The 17,763-nt window shown below is 45.3% G+C and overlaps 1 protein-coding gene across 1 annotated transcript in view; it reads left to right on the top strand.

The window, feature by feature from the left end:
* The window catches only part of KCNQ2 (potassium voltage-gated channel subfamily Q member 2), an 87,830-nt gene that overhangs the window by 628 nt on the left and 69,439 nt on the right, over positions 1–17,763 (top strand). Inside the window, 3 exon segments of the mRNA XM_048496583.1 lie at positions 6,235–6,325; positions 12,973–13,099; positions 15,582–15,757. Of these exon segments, the coding sequence (XP_048352540.1) occupies positions 6,235–6,325; positions 12,973–13,099; positions 15,582–15,757 (394 nt within the window).

The raw sequence follows: 17,763 nt of genomic DNA, 5'->3' as shown, positions 1-17,763 counted from the left end.
GGCAGTTTCAGTTTAAGATGTGCGGTTCCTTTCAGATATCTAGAAAGCGTCTTCAGTGCATTCCAGTCCTTGACTGTTGGTGAAGCAGTCTTTCTGCACAATAGACCAACTGCTATTGCTATATCTGGTCTGGTCAATGTACTTATGTATAGAAGTTTTCCTAAAGCTTCTCTATATTTGGTGTTATGAGAGAGTAATTCAGTGGGATCATCTTGTTTGATATAATTGACTTGTATAGGTATGGGAGCTGGATGTGCATCGTGTAGATCCAGTAAGTTGATTAGGTCTGTAATCTTCTGTTGTTGATTCAAAAGGAAACTCCCGTCTTTCTCTCTCTCTATTTGAATTCCTAAGTAGTGTGCAACTTTTCCTAGTTGCTTAATTTCAAGTCGTTTGTTCAGATATTGTATTAATCCTTTGTAGTCATCTTGGTCATCATAGACTAAAAGCAATTCTTTATTAAAAGCAAAAATATAAGTCCATTTTCCATTTCTGTTCTTGACATAAAGGCATTGGTCAGCCTTACTTTGTTGAAAGTCTGCTTGAAGTAGCACGTTGTTCAAAAATGTGGATTTGATCTTTATCTGTTGAACTTGCATCTGCTTGCTAGCTGCAATGCTGAGTAAAGTTCTTATGGTGGTGAAGTTGACAGTTGAATCAAAAATTTCATCAGAGTCTTTCCACTGGTTTGGTTCATCTAACGCCAGTCTTGCGAGGTAGGAAAGTCCCAGTCTTGCAGGTGGTACTCCTTTGTTTGTGCGTTCTGATCGTCTCACCTCATCTCTTGGGATTTCTTCCCCCTCTGCAACTGCTGCTGGTAGGTACTCTGGTTCAACATCTACATCTGGAATTTCTTCTGGTTCATCAAATACATCTTGGTTATCATCTAGATCTGCGCTGTCATCTCTCTGTGCATCGTTGGCAACAGGATACATCAGCCAGTCTTGCTGGGGCTTGGTCTGGTCATCGTGTGCCCCCTCTGGAGACATGGCCATTTCATTTTCCTCAAAGTAAACAGATCTGCTGATCATGATCTCATGTGTATCAGGGTTCATCAAGCGATACACTTTTGATTGAGCAGAATATCCAAGGAAGATTGCTTTCTTGGCTCTTGGTTCAAACTTACTCTTTTGTTTTTCTTTGCAAACATATACATAAGCTGTGCACCCAAAGACTCTTAGGTGTGCCATTGATGGCTTGTAACCTTGCCAAAGTTCAAAAGGTGTTAGGCCTGTGGCTCTAGTGTACAGCCTATTGTGTATGTATGTTGCTGTCATGATTCCTTCTCCCCAGAAGTGCTGAGGGAGATGTGCATTAATTAGCATGCACCTTACCTTGGTCAGTAGACTTCGATTAGCTCTTTCTGAGGTGCCATTTTGAGCAGGGCAATATGGAATCGTGGTCTGGTGTTGAATTCCTTCAGATTTCATGAAGTCCTGCATCGCTCTGGATGTGTATTCTCCAGCACCATCACTTCGTAGGACTTGAATATTTCGCTGGAACTTGTTCTGCGCCATTCTGACATAGTCTTTAAACCTGTCCAAAGTCTCAGATCTTTCTTTCAAAAGAAATGTGGTTACATATCTAGAATAATCATCAATAAATGTCAGAAAATATTTAAATTTACCAATCGTTTCAGGAAGTGGCCCACAAATGTCAGAGTGCACTAGATCCAGAGGTTGCTTCGTTTTTCTCTCACTCTGTTTAGGATAAGATGCGCTCACAGCTTTAGCTTGTAGACAAGAATCACAAGAAAAGTTAGTTTCACAGTTTTCAAAAACAATATCTTTAGTCAAAGCTTCTTTATGCATTTTCAGGATTGTGTCATGTGCACAGTGGCCTAGGCGTTGATGCCATATGCTCAAGCAATTTTTGTGGTTGCAGGCTTTTGCTAAATTGGTTTGAAAATCATCATTGCATTTTTCAAGTTCAAGTTCACTTTGTTCTGCATTCATAGGAACATCAGGCAATTGATTAACGTGGTACAGTCCATTCATTTGAGATGCAATGAGACACAATTCCTCTTCCTTTGTAACATAACATTTCCCATTTTTAAAATTCAATTCAAAATTCTGCTTTTCCATTTCAGCTATTGACAGCAAAGAATTAGTCATCTCTGGTGCATAATATGCATTTTCAATGGTAAAATTGGCAACTTCATTATTAGACAATATACAAGGGATCTCTGCAGTCCCTGAATATGATGAGAGAACATACGTATCATTTCCCATGTAAATTCTTTGTTCTGGGATTTTACTCAGTTCTACAAACAAGTCTAATCTGTTAAGGACATTGCATGAGGCACCACTATCAATTAAACAGTCATTTTTGTCACCTTTTATTTGCACTGTGTAAAAATTTCGATTCTTAAAAGCTTGCTCAGATTGTCTTTGCTTAGGGAATCTTTTAGTTGAAGATCCTTGCTCTAGTGGTCGATTGCTGTAACAGCGATCAGCTCTATGCCCAGGCTTTTGGCATTTGTAACAAATGATCTCTTTGTTAGAGGTGAATCCCTGGTTGGGACCGCGTGGCCTGTAGGTATTTTTATTGCTGTGGCCAAATTGCACATCAAAGGAACTGTCCCTGGCTCTGGTGGTCACGTGATCTCTTCCATCGGGTTGAGCCCCCCTTCCTCTAAAGCCATCTCTCTGGTCATTTGCATTTCTAAAGGTCTGCCCTTTTGGTTTAGGATGGAAGGATGCCTTAAAGGCATTATGTTCCAAAGACTGAGAGGGCTGACTTTTCCCTGCATTTCCAGCCATTACATCCTGACGAGAAATATACATTTTGATCTCTTCTACAGCTTGAGAGAATTTTAAACCTTCTCTCTGTTCCAAATTAGCAACGAGAGGTGCAAAAGTCTCTGGTAGAGTTAGAAATAATGCAGACTGCTTATCTAGATCAGACATTTCCTGGCGTTCACCTTTAAGAGCCGTGAAACATTGCTGGAGTTTTTGCAGGTGATTCATGAAAGACGTGCCTTCTTGGTACCTTAGTAAATATAGTCTGCGCTTTAAAACATGGACATTCGACCAGCCTCCCCGATTATATAGTCTGGCTAAAGTGTCCAGCATCTCTTTAGCAGAAGACAAATCAATTATATGTGAAAGAGGTTCTGAGCTTACCAGCTGGATTATAAAAGCACCAGCACGAGAGTTTGATCTCTTCCAAGCCGTTCTAGCCGCTTCGGTTGCATTTTCGTCGGGGGCTGTGTCATCCAACACGTGGATAAGATTTTCAGCGATCAGAAGAGCGCGCAATCTTGCTCGCCACTCTGAGAAACTCGAGTCTTCCGGCAAGACCATCAGAGGAAGTCGTCCATCGAGAAGAGAAGTCATCGTTGCAGTCAATGGCTCAAGTCGTTAAGCCAGTACAAAAGAAAAGTTTGTCAAAAAATCCCTAGAGACTCTCTCTCTAAGCCTCTGGGAAAAACTAGCAGAAACTTAACTCCGTCAGTGCCAAGCTCTTTCACGCACAGGTAAAAAACAAAGGTTGGGATCTCAATCACCAAAGTAAAAAGAAAAAATATGGGCTAAACAAACACTGGCACCCAAAACCTTTTTTTTTTTTTGAGGTAAAAATTAACCTCTTAAATGCTGGGGCCCAATAACGTGTTGAATGCTGGGCCCATTAACCTGTTGGGATAAGTGCTCCTGGTAGTTGGAGATTATCTCTTAATCGTAGTTAGCAGAGCGGCACGGGTGGCTAGAACACAGCAGAAGCCCTTACCTCGTGTGCGTGCGTGTGCGTGATGAATCCCAATGTGCGGCAAGCTTACACAAAAGAAAGTCGGAGTCAGTTATAGTTTCTTATCTAATAAAAAGAGTATTTATTAGTGAACTCCATTCTGGATAGAAAGGTAGGTAGATAGAGTCACTATGCTATCTTAATCTAGCTGGATGGAGATGGATGCGAGGAGCATCCATCCTCACTCTAGGCATGGTAGGAAAAAGTGGTGAGAAGGGGTCGAGGAAGAAGCCGGAAGGAAGGAAGTCCCTGAGAGTATCAGTCTAACATCAAAGGGATAGAACCAGCATGATAGACGCTCACTTTGTGGGATGTTAAGGAAACGACCTTGAAGATAGACAGAGGGGAATGAGTTGCATCTTGCTCTTGCCATGACCCATCTGCACTTATAATTAACAAGCTGTTCTAAATATACAGCAGGGCTAGATTTCGGGGGTGCGATCCCAAAATATAGAGGGGAACAGGAGCTTTGTGCAGCACTCAGGAGAGATTGGTATTCCTGGTCGTACAGCCGATTGCAGCCCACGAAAACAATCTGGGTTACTTTTGTGCCTTCGCATAGAGATGTTTCTGTTTTTTTTTTTTTAAAATTTTCCTGCAACACATGCATAGCTACTCAGGCATGCAGCAATGAACCCCCAAAGCTGTGCCGATCGCGCCACAATATAATCGACGTAGCTATGCATGTGTAACATACAAAATTAGAAAAGGAAAAAGCCTGCAACAGCAGGGCGCTGGCAGGCGGAGTCTCTCTGACTGTGGGCAGCACTGTGGAAGGGAGGGAAATAAAGTCCCTTCTGCTTGGCTGTTCGCGCAGGAGCAGCTGCAACCAAGGATTTTTCAAAACGATTGCTGGTTTAGGGAAATAAAATGAGGCAGACTTGTTTTGGGGGTGGGACCAGGGCGAAGCCCCTCCCCCAATGGTTTATATCGTGTGCTACACCCGTTATATTTGCCCCGTGTGGAATCGACCATTGTGACATCACTTCTGTTTTGGGGGCGGAAATGGTGTTGCAGCATCATGTGATGCTATTCCTTGTTTTCTTCCCCTTCTCATTAGAGGGACGGGAAGGATGAAGGGAAGCTGAGGACAGGTGGATAAAAAGAGTAGGGTGGATGAAGGACGAGAAGTTGCCCACCAAAGCAGCAACTTGGTAGCCCAAATTTGTATACTCCTTTGGGGTGAGTTTTGATTCTCTTTTGGCCCCTTCCGCACCTGCAGAATAATGCACTTTCAATCCACTTTCAATGCACTTTGCAGCTGGATTTGACTGTACGGAATCGCAAAATCCTCTTGCAAACAATTGTGAAAATGGATCGAAAGTGCATTATTCTGCATGTGCAGACGGGGCCTTTGTTCACGCCAGCATTCTTAAGGTTCCACCACACTTCTAAAAGGCCTGCAACTTTTTCAAGGCATCTTGCGGTGAAAATAGTAGCTTCTATGTTCCCCACTGCTTGTAGATGGCCCCTTTTGCGATGACATGTCGGTGTCATTGGCCATTTTATTTTTTTGCAGATAAAGAAAAACAGTATCCTCGTGGAAAATGTCAAGGTGCCAGACATGCAGGGCTTTATAAATATTCCATGCTAAATTTGCAGCAGCCCATGATCAAAGCCAGAGGAATGAATTATTTAACATTCTGCTTTTCTTTTTACAAAATGTGAATTTTTAGCTTGCTTTCTGAGCTGGCAGCTGCCCTGCCATAATTAGTAAATTAATTTATTTCAGCGCGCTCGCTATGACCCTACTGTCCTTGCGGACTGCTGATTTCCGTCTCCTTGCCAAGTTGTGTCTGGCAAACGGAACGGACTGCCTCTTAGCAGAGTAGGCAAATCTCTGGATGTTTTGTGGGAGGAATTATATTTTCCCTAGGCCCCATTTTTAAAAAAAATTATATTATGCAGGCAGGGGACTTGCAAAGACCATCTGATTTCCCCCATCCCTATTATTTCCTCTGTCCCTTTCCCACTTCCTTCTATCTACCTCTGTTTTCAGCTTTCCTTCCTTCCCTCCCTCTGGCCGCTTCTAGCCAAGAAAACTATGGCCCTGTGTTGCAGTGTTGGCCACTGGGACAAGTTTCATGATGGGGAACCCAGAAGTACTTATGGGAGTACCTCACGTTACACTGTATGCCCTTCATCACATTATTTTCTGTTTTCCAGTTCCTAGCAACTCTCATATCTTCACCATTTAATTATAGATCATAGAAGAAGAAGAAGAGTTTGGATTTATATCCCCCCTTTCTCTCCTGCAGGAGACTCAAAGGGGCTGACAATCCAAAATGCAGCTCTAACATTGGCACATTATTTGTTGGCATTTAGTTGGATTCCTGCTGGAATAAATCAGTTTTGTATGTTCAGACCCATTCCCTTACCCTGATACTCATGTTAGGCAACACTGGCTGCTGGCTGGAAGCATCCGCTTTAAATTGTGGCATTAATACAGTTTTGTTTTTCTTCTTCTCTTAAAAAAATGCCCTCCAGTTTTCTACTAGTTTTCTCCTGCCTGGTGCTGTCCGTTTTTTCAACTATTGCGGAGTATGAGAAGAGTTCGGAAGGTGCCCTCTACATTCTGGTAAGTGACAGCTGCAATTAAAAAAACACACAATTAAAATAATTTGATTTCCTCCCTAAGTTTAGCTGATGGAGAAAAAGTTACAAAATAAAACGATGCGACGTTGACAGAAGACCATTAAAAAGTTAGAATCATAGAATCATAGAGTTGGAAGCAGAGGTGGGATCCAGCAGGTTCTCACCAGTTCCCGAGAGTGGGTTGCTAATTATTTGTGTGTGCCGAGAGGGGGCTACTAATTGGGTCTGCTTTTCCGTTAGAAATCCCATTAGGTCCAAAAATCATAAAGTCCTGTTGTTTCCTATGTGGCTGGTTAGCGAAGGTAGAAAACGGGATCATTCTCCCTGTTGGGCTGTTTTAAAAACATGTTTTAGTAATATGGTAAAGTTCCTTGTTTAAGGAAAGTATCTTTCTTTTGATTTCTAGAAACAAAATTAAGTATTTGAAAGTATGAAGTATTTGACAGGCAGTCAATCAGAGGAGAAGTTGTTGTTTCTGTGGGCAGTAGACGATAGGACTTGCTATAATGAGTTTAAATTATGGACAGAAAGATACCAGCTGGAAATTAGGAACTTTTTTTTTACAGTAAGAGTTTTTTACAGTAACAGAGAAATTATTAATGCCCCACCCCTGGAATGCCCGGCCACGCCCCCATCATGCCCCACCCAGCCCCATTGGGGCTACGCCACTGTTTGAATCCCACCACCATGGGAACCTGTTACTAAAATTTTTGGATCCCACCACTGGTTGGAAGAGACTGCAAGGGCCATCCGGTCCAACCCCCCCGCCATGCAAGAATACATAATCCTTGACAGATGGCCATCCAGTCTCTGTTTAAAAACCTCCAACGAAGGAGACTCTACCACCTTCCGAGGTAGTGCATTCCACTGTTGAACAACCCTTCCTGTCAGGAAGTTCTTCCTAGCATTTTGGTGGGATCTCTTTTCCTGTACTTTGAATCCATTAATCTTTGTCCTAATCTCTGGAGCAGCAGAAAACAAGCTTGCTCCATTTTTAATGTGACATCCCTTCAAATATTTAAACACGGCTATCATGTTATCCTTTAACCTTCTCTTCTTCAGACTAAACATACCCTAAGCCTCTCCCAGTAGGGCATGGATTCCAGACCTTTTACCATTTTGGCCACCCTCTGCTGGAACCCACAATGCACTCTTCTGGAACCCGCAGACACAAAACAAAATTAAAAGTTAGGCAGTCTTGAGACCAAAAAGATATGTCTTCGTCGCCGAATAAAATTGGCAAATTCAGACCAAATGCCCAGATATTTCACATTTGCTTCTTGTCTGATCAGTGTTTTTTTTAATGTAATGTTTGCGCTGGTGAAAATAGCAGAAATGGTTCAAACAGAAATTTATTTTATTCATTTGCAACGTGTTTTTTTTGGCTGAGACTCAAGGCAGATTACAGAATAATAAAAACACCAGCGATCCGTGGGGCATGACTAAAATTAAAGAATTGGAAACGAGGCAGATAAGCACATACGCGGACAGAAAAACCTATCTTAAGTCATGACTTGCCATAATGCAGAAAGTAGGTTACGCAGATAGCACAGTAAAAGCAAAGCGGTACATACAATAAGCAATTCAGTAGACTACAATCCTGTGTCTCTGTGTTAAGTGCCCTTAAATTGGTTCTAACTTACGTCAACCCTATAGATCAGTATCATCCCAAACATCCTATTGTTAACAGCCTTGCTCAGCTCTTGAAAACCAGAGGCTAAGGCTTGATGTACTGAGTTGATCTATCTCATGGCGAGTCTTCCTTTCTTTCTTCTTACTTCCACTTTTCCTAGCATTATTGTCTTTTCCAGTGACTCTTGTCTTCTCATAATGTGACCAAAGTACAATAGCCTCAATTGAATCATTTTAGCTTCTAGAGCCGTGGTGGCGAACCTATGGCACTCCAGATGTTCATGGACTACAGTTCCCATCAGCCCCTGCCAGCAGGGCCAATTGGCCATGCTGGCAGGGGCTGATGGGAATTGTAGCCCATGAACATCTGGAGTGCCATAGGTTCGCCACCACTGTTTTAGAGGGAGTTCAGGCGTGACTTGATCTAGAACTCACTGATTTCTCTTTTTGGTGGTGCACAGTATCCATAAATCTCTCCGCTAATAGAAAAAGAGTTTGGATTTATATCCCCCATTTCTCTCTTGTAAGGAGACTCAAGGTGGCTTACAATCTCCTTTTCCCTCCCCCTCCCCACACCCTGAGAGAACTCCAAAGAACTGTGATTATTCCAAGGTCACCCAGCTGACATGTCTTGGAGTGCACAAACTAATCTGGTGCACCAGATAATCCTCCATAGCTCAAGTGGCAGAGCGGGGAATCAAACCTGGTTCCCCAGACTGCACCTGCTTTTAACCACTACGCCATGCTGGCTCTCAGTTGTGGGTTTTCCAGACTGTGTGGCTATGATGTGGTAGTTTTTGCTCTTAACGTTTCACCCACATCTATGGCTGGCATCGTCGGATGCAAGTTTCTTTCTGTGGCACAGTTCTTTCCTCTAACACCTCATTTCAAGTGAACCAAGACTACAGTCCTATTCTTCTGCAAAAGGGCCCCCCTGCGCAGTTCAGCATATAGCTGAAGCTTTTTTTTTACCACAGTCACCATCAGAATCGGGTCTGCATTTTTCCGGGAAGATACAAAGCCCTGTTACAGACTGCGGAGGCGGTAGCGCGGGAGTAAAACAGGAATGCTGGCTCATAAGTTGTATGCAAGGGTCGCAGTTCACCACTGAAGAAGTCTTCACGAAAACGCGATTCTCAAATCGCGAACTGGGTTCTGGTAGGACTCATGCTTGGACTCATGAAAGCGATTTTTTACAGCAGTATTTACGAGACATGTAGCGAGCGATCTAAGTTTTACAACATTTATGTAGACCATGGGCTTTTTCGCACACACAGTTTGTTCTTAAATTAAGGCAATGGGCATCGACATCCTGACCTTTTTGTTGCTGTTTCGTCGCTCGAGATCATTCACACATCACCAGGTTGTTGTGGATGTTCTTGTTGCTTCAGAAACCCCTTGGTTTTGCATTGCCCTGGAATGCAGTACAAACGAGAGTTCCGATTGGCTGTTGTGCCGTCCAAGGGCGTGTTCCGTGTGACGCTTGGCCCCGTCATCATGAGCTAATGAGTCAGCGTGATTTCACTATCTCAGTGTAGCACTGCGTTGAGAACTCGCTATCTCAAGATATTGGGGCGGCGTTGGAAACAATGCACTGCATGAGCAACCGCGAGGAGGGGCAGGAGGAGAGTGAGACAGAAACGAAACAGTGAAATGTGTGCGCACAACTGGCAAGCTCTACCGCATCCTGATTGGTTGGAGGAAATCACATCACACAGTGGGCGTGATCCCTCGCAGTTGCTTGTTCCAGTTGCGTTTTGCACCCAGGCACCAGATTGTGGGGGGAATCCGTTTTATCCAAGAAAGTTGCACAATTATCGAGCGACAGGAAAAATGTGAGACAAAGGCTGAAATGAGCGACAGATTAGGGGTCGAGGCACATTACGGCTCAAGTGTGTGCGAAAAAAAGGCAGAAACCGTGACGACCTCATATATTAAATCAAGAACAAACCGTGTGTGCGAAAAAGCCCCATAAGAGATGTTTTCAACCCCTCAGTCCCGTGTGTGATATTTTGCTGCTCATGCTCTTCAAAGGGAATAACTACCCTTAAGGGTTGAGAGACGTCCTGTTTGTGCCTAAATGCAACCTTTTTCTGGTTGGTTGATAGCCACCAGTTCTTTTGTTGTGTATACGAGTCTTTGGAAGTGTTGATTATGTCATGTATGTTTTTAAATGTTTACATAAGAGCATCAGTCATTTATTAAAATTGCATGTGCACTTTATCCTCCGTTGTAATTTGTGGCCAGTGGGCATAGTGCTCTATTTTGTATTCCCAGCTGCCCCATCTCAGGCAATGCCAGTGCCGTCCCTGCATAGACTAATGCAAGAAAAAAATGCACATGATAATAATCAGGTGTTTTGTTTATATGACTTTCCCTCCCCCCCTTTATTGTGTTTTGCCGTAAAATCTGCCAAATTGCCATCTTGCACAACAGTTGCTAGTTTGGGCGTTGGGTAGGAAAAAAACCCTATTAAATTACGCCTGGCTTTCAACTGTCTGTGCTCCTACCGAGCCAGAGGAGCAGAGGTAGCCGGTTCACTTCCTCCACCGTGCCGCTATCTCAGTGCACGCTTTGATCTGATGCGCAACTGCATGGCGCTGCTGCTCTCGACAGCTTGGTGTGCCTTCCCAGCGACGACTTGGCCTCTGATGCCAGGCTGAGTGATAGCTTGAAGAATTCTTGCTGACAAGCAGATTTCTAGGATGCCTTGTGACTCCTGTGAGATTAAGAGCGAGTGAAATCTTCGTGACAGTCCTCGGCAGAAGGAGGTTGTGAGAGGCGGTGGCTCAGTGGAAGAGCCGCGGCATTGCGTGCAGAAAGTCCCAGGTTCAGTTTACAGCATCTCCAGTTAGGAACCTGAGACCTGGGAGAGCCGCTGTGAATCTGTGCACACCTGGACCACCCAACCTGTGAGGAGCAGCAGTGGCATAGGAGGTTAAGAGCTCATGTATCTAATCTGGAGGAACCGGGTTTGATTCCCAGCTCTGCTAATTCAGATTAGCCTGTACACTCCCACACACGCCAGCTGGGTGACCTTGGGCTAGTCACAGCTTCTTGGAGCTCTCTCAGCCCCACCAACCTCACAGGGTATTTGTTGTGAGGGGGGAAGGGCAAGGAGATTGTAAGCCCCTTTGAGTCTCCTACAGGAGAGAAAGGGGGGATATAAATCCAAACTCTTCTTCTTCTTCTTTGCAATTCTGAGGCACAGTGGTTAACACAACCACCTAGAATCATAGAGTTGGAAGAAACCCCCAGGGCCATCCAGTCCAACACCCTGCAATGCAGGAACACACAATCAAAGCGCTCCTGACAGATGGCCATCCAGCCTCTGCGGAATAGCAAAATCAAACAGTTGTGAAAGTGAATTGAAAGTGAATTATTCTGCATCTGCGGAAGGAGTCTTAGAAAGGCAGTGACTGTCATACTCCCTCACCTGTTAGATTTATAGCCCAATTCACAGCCCCAGGTGGACAGGGATGGTGCCACCGCCATGCCAGGCTGCCACCTCTATAGGGCTTTCTGTCAGCACGGGGAGGCAGAAAACTAAACCTCCCCCGTGCTGCTGGAATACCTTCCATAGAGCTTTATGGACTTAAGTCCATGCTCTGGGTCTCAGTGTAACTGGCTGCAAATCTGGGGTGGAAGCTGACTAATGTTGGCTCTGCTTCTGGGGACACCTCTCGCACACTCCCACTGTGCCAGCAAATATATATTTACTGGTGGTCCCCGGCCCCTCAATGATGCGGCTGGCCTCCACCCGGGCCAGGGCCTTTATGGCCTTGGCCCCGGCCTGGTGGAACACTCTTCCACCAACTGTCCGGGCCCTGCGGGATCTTGGAGAGTTCCGCGGGGCCTGTAAGACCGAGTTATTCCCCCGGGCCTTTGGGGAGGCCGGCCGCTGATTGTGCGCGCCCCTCCTGTCCCTTCCTTTATCATTCTGGGAGTCCGTGACACCTATACCGTCCCCCTCTCCGGGAGGGGTTTTTTACTGATAGTTTTAACGCTGCACGCCATGTGGTTCATACAGAATGCTGTAATTTTATATATTTTAATGATGTTAATGATTTTAAATGTTATTGTTATTGCTATATTGTTTGTAATGCTTGTTGTCCACCGCCCAGAGCCCTTAGGGGATAAATGCAATAATAAATAAAATAAATAAAAATATTCCAAATATACATTTGGTTTCCAGCTCAACCGTTGTGGTCCCCTGTATTGTTTGTGTTCAGTTTTTCTTTCCCCCTTTTTTTGCTTGACTGGACAATAGGTACAGCACAGAGAAAAGGAAATACTGGAGCAGCAGTGGCGTAGGAGGTTAAGAGCGCGTGAATCTAATCTGGAGGAACCGGGTTTGATTCCCAGCTCTGCCGCCTGAGCTGTGGAGGCTTCTCTAGGGAATTCAGATTAGCCTGTACACTCCCACACACGCCAGCTGGGTGACCTTGGGCTAGTCACAGCTTCTCGGAGCTCTCTCAGCCCCACCCACCTCACAGGGTGTTTGTTGTGAGGGGGGAAGGGCAAGGAGATTGTCAGCCCCTTTGAGTCTCCTGCAGGAGAGAAAGGGGGATATAAACCCAAACTCGTCTTGTTCTTCTTTACTCATGCAAGGATGCTAGAATGTGTAAGTTGAAGGGTGACGGATGAATGGAATAAAATAAACGCATGAAATAAATAAATGCCGGCTGTGGTGGGTTTTTCAGGCTTTGTGGCCATAGTCTGGTAGCTTTTGCTCCTAAAGTTTTACCTGCATGTCACTGTAAGGTGTGCTTCTCTCCGTGATACTGTGCCTCTGAAGATGGCAGCCCTAGATGTGGGTGAAATGTGGGGAGCAAAAGCTATCAGACTACCCAGCCCAGAAAACCCCCAAACAACCAATTGATTCTGTCTGTGGAAGCCATCAAGAATGAATATAAATAAATATTTTGTGGCATTTGTGTTGCCGCTTATTTATGGCATCTCTTCCAGGAAGTCTCTTATTTACGGTCTTTCTTGCAGGAAATAGTCACCATTGTGGTCTTCGGAGTTGAGTACTTTGTGCGAATCTGGGCTGCGGGCTGCTGCTGCCGGTATCGAGGCTGGAGAGGAAGATTGAAATTTGCCCGCAAACCATTTTGTGTTATCGGTAAGCTCTGTCTTCTTGCTCAGTCGTCTTCTGCTGGTGACGTAGTGGTTAAGAGCCAGTGCACTCTAATCTGGAGAACCAGGTTTAATTCCCTTCTCTGCCACTTGAGCTGTGGAGACTTACCTGGGGAACTAGATTAGCTTGTGCACTCCAGCGCGCGCCAGCTGGGTGATCTTGGGCTAGCACTAGTCACACTGTATAAAATGCTAAAATATATATAACATGCATGAAATGCATAAGAAAACAAGATAAAATCAATAATTTAAAACTGCCAGTAGGCAGAAGAGCCAGCGTGGTGTAGTGGTGAAGATACTCTAATCTGGAGAACCTGGTTCGATTCCCTACTCCTCCACATGAGTTGTGGACTGTAATCTGGTGAACCAGATGTGTTTTCGCACTCCTGCATTCCTGCTGGGTGACCTTGGGGTAGTCACAGTTCTTCGGAACTCTCTCAGCCCCACCTACCCCACAAAGTGACTGTTGTGGGGAGAGGAAGGGAAAGGAGTTTGTAAGCCGCCTTGAATCTCTTTACAGGAGAGAAAGGCGGGGTATAAATCCAAACTCCTCCTCCTCCTCCTCCTCCTCCTCCTCCTCCTCCTCCTCCTCCTCCTCCTCCTCCTCCTCCTCCTCCTCCTCCTCCTCCTCCAGAGCCTTAATCAATAAGTCTGCCTTTTGCTGCCTCCTAAAGGTCAAGAGGGAGAGATTCAGGAGCACCTTCCTTATGAGGAGAGGCTGCAGCGTTTGGGACTCTTTAGTTTGGAGAGGAGACGTCTGAGGGGGGATATGATTGAAGTCTATAAAATTATGCATGGGGTAGAAAATGTTGACAGAGAGAAACGGTTCTCTCTTTCTCACAATACCAGAACCAGGGGGCATCCATTGAAAATGCTGGGGGGAAGAATTAGGACTAATAAAAGGAAACACTTCTTCACGCAACGTGTGATTGGTGTTTGGAATATGCTGCCACAGGAGGTGGTGATGGCCACTCACCTGGATAGCGTTACAACGGGCTTTGACAAATTTATGGAGGAGAAGTCCATCTCTGGCTACCAATCTGGATCCTCCTTGATCTGAGATTGCAAATGCCTTAGCAGACCAGGTGCTCAGGAGCAGCAGCAGCAGCAGAAGGCCATTGCTTTCACCTCCTGCATGTGAGCCCCCAAAGGCACCTGGTGGGCCACCACGAGTAGTAGAGTGCTGGACTAGATGGACTCTGGTCTGATCCAGCAGGCTCGTTCTTATGTTCACCTCCCTGAAGAGGTTGTCCCATAACTGTGGGTCTTTGCCACATATCATGTGACCCCCCAGCCCTACATATCTGGGGGTTAAGGAAATTTCCAAGTTAAGGTTGTCTAGTTTCCAGGCTAGCCTGAGCCCTGTTTGTCACAAGGAACGCAGGCTGAGAAGATTTTATTTAGATGATGAGGCTCCCTGTAGTCTGAAGTCTGGGTGTGTTTGGCTGGGGAGGAGAATATTTTTAGAACCGCAGTGGATGGGAGAGCAGATCGAGGAAGTCTTGTAATTGCTTTAATTGCCTTCGGAGTCTCAAGAGTTGCCTACCACTAAGCTTGCTCTGTGGATTAAAGCACAGTATCTTACGCCGCCCTTGGACACGCTTGGGATGTTGTTGATGGCCGGTGGGGTAGGAGAGAGCTCTAGGGTTCTGGGGTCAAGCGAACCTCTTGGGCACCGTTGATGAAAAAGAAGAACGGGGTGTCTAGAGTGGGAGGAGAGTTTTACAAATATCACGGACCACCTAAACAACAAATGTATTTATTTATTTTTAAAGATTTGTTAATTGCCCCTCCCACCTCTGGCTCTGGGCAATGTACAGTCAAGAAGAGAAGAAGAGTTTGGATTTATATCCCCCCTTTCTCTCCTGTAGGGAGACTCAAAGGCGCTTACGACCTCCTTTCCCTTTCTCTTCCCACAAGAGAGCAGCAGTGGCGTAGGAGGTTAAGAGCTCGTGTATCTAATCTGGAGGAACCGGGTTTGATTCCCCGCTCTGCTGCCTGAGCTCTGGAGGCTTATCTGGGGAACAGATTAGTCTGTGCACTCCCACACATGCCAGCTGGGTGACCTTGGGCTAGTCACAGCTTCTCGGAGCTCTCTCAGCCCCACCTACCTCACAGGGTGTTTGTTGTGAGGGGGGAAGGGCAAGGAGATTGTAAACCCCTTTGAGTCTCCTGCAGGAGAGAAAGGGGGGATATAAATCCAAACTCTTCTTCTTTTCTTATGAAGCAGGTGGGGCTGAGAGAGTCCTGAGAGAACTGCGACTAGCCTAAGGTCACCCAGCAGGAATGCAGGAGCGCGGAAACACATCTGGTTCACCAGATAAGCCTCTGCCACTCAGGTGGAGGAGTGGGGAATCAACCCCGGTTCTCCAGATTAGAATCCACCTGCTCTTAACCACTACACTGAGGCTGGAGAACTAACTCGTCTTAACCACTCCATTTCTCTCCCCCCCCCCCCTCCAATGCAGACATCATGGTGTTAATTGCCTCTATTGCCGTGCTGGCCGCGGGATCCCAGGGGAATGTCTTTGCTACCTCTGCGCTCAGAAGCTTGCGGTTTCTGCAGATACTGCGTATGATACGGATGGACCGTAGAGGGGGAACCTGGAAACTTCTGGGGTCCGTGGTGTATGCCCACAGTAAGGTGAGCACTGGCGACATACCTGAAACGGTCTAGAGACAGGCAGCAGATGGAGAGGTGGGCCAGAATTCTGGAGACTTGAATCCCCAGGTCTGCCAGATGACCGCCATCTGGTCATTCTCTCTCAATCTAACCTACATCACAAGGTTGTTGTGTCCCTCAGAAATCTAGCCCTGCTATATACCTGGAACAACTTGTTAATTACAATTGCAGATGGGTCATGACTAGAGCCAGGTGCGACTCTTTTCCGCCAGTACATCTTCCAGGTCGCTTTTCTGATATTCCACAAAATGAGCGTTGCTGTCGGTTTTGTCCTGATACAACTGAATCACTTTCTCCTATTCTGCTTCACTGTTCAAAATACAACAACATTAGAACTGATTTGAGAACTGTATTACCAACAGGATTTATGCTCCTTTCTGATAAGATAAAAATGGTTAAGCTTCTAAATAAAAAATAAACAGAAAAAGTGCAGAGAAGGGCAACGAGGACGATTGAGGGACTGGAGCACCTTCCTTATGAGGAGAGGCTGCAGCGTTTGGGACTCTTTAGTTTGGAGAGGAGACGTCTGAGGGGGGATATGATTGAAGTCTATAAAATTATGCATGGGGTAGAAAATGTTGACAGGGAGAAATTTTTCTCTCTTTCTCACAATACTAGAACCAGGGGGCATCCATTGAAAATGCTGGGGGGAAGAATTAGGACTAATAAAAGGAAACACTTCTTCACACAATGTGTGATTGGTGTTTGAAATATGCTGCCACAGGAGGTGGTGATGGCCACTAACCTGGATAACTTTAAAAGGGGCTTGGACAGATTTATGACGGAGAAGTCGATTTATGGCTACCAATCTTGATCCTCTTGGATCTGAGATTGCAAATGCCTTAACAGTCCAGGTACTCGGGAGCAACAACCGCAGAAGGCCATTCCTTTCACCTCCTGCATGTGAGCTCCCAAAGGCACCTGGTGGGCCACTGCGAGTAGCAGAGAGCTGGACTAGATGGACTCTGGTCTGATCCAGCTGGCTTGTTCTTATGTTCTTATGTTCCTAAATAACTCTAATGTTGAAATCTCTGAAGCTGTTGCTATATTTTTACTCTGTGTACTGCAAGTTGTGCAATAATGACCTTCTTATTGTATTTGGAATTCTTGACACACACCGGTTTTATGCTTAATAAAGGTTTTGGATTTGGATTTGGAAGGTTGTTGTGAAAATAAAGCAGGGAGAACCAGATATATTACTGTGCTTTCCTTGGAGGAAGGGTGGGATAAAAATACACCAAAAGACCTATAATGGGCTCAGGGGCTTCCCAGGAGACAACTTCGCTTGAAACCAACAGAACCAATGTAACACAATTGGTACAAGTGTTGGACATTGGCTGCAGAGACCTGAATTTTGAGTCTGGCCCTGTGGGAGCATGCTTTCACTGCTTCTCTGCTGTATGGGTCAAATGGGAGACCAGCCATTCACCTTTTCCCAAGCTCTCGGCTTCTGATTGGCCACTGGAGATCCAATTGGATGGGCAAGTTAACAGCTGGCTGTTGCGGGGTTCCAAGCTGTGTGGTCTGGTCGTTTTCGCCTCTAACGTTTCCACCGCTTTTATGACTGGCATCTTCCGAGGCATATCACAGCGTGATGCGTTTCTCTCCATGGCACAGCGTGGAGAAACACATCCCAATGTAACATGCCTCTGAAGGCTCCAGCCATAGATGCGGGTGAAATATTAGGGGCAAAAACTACTACAACAACAAACAATAACAACAACCTTTATTAGGCATATTAAAATAGGCTCCAGAGCATTACAGAGATTTCTGAAGTACAAATCAAAAGTACATTCAAAACACAGACAGATAAACTGTATCTAGCATTGGACGTTACTTAGAAAATTCTGTCACTTGTAGAAGAAATTTTGCTACTTTTTCCAAGAGCACGGCCTCTGTGTTATTTAACAAAAGCTCCACAACAGAGTTGTCAGAGTCTCTTTCAGATTTGTCTAAGACCCGCCCAG

Source organism: Sphaerodactylus townsendi, linkage group LG05 (assembly GCF_021028975.2).
Source record: "Sphaerodactylus townsendi isolate TG3544 linkage group LG05, MPM_Stown_v2.3, whole genome shotgun sequence".
NCBI lineage: Eukaryota > Metazoa > Chordata > Lepidosauria > Squamata > Sphaerodactylidae > Sphaerodactylus > Sphaerodactylus townsendi.
This window is presented reverse-complemented; position numbering and strand designations above follow the sequence as displayed.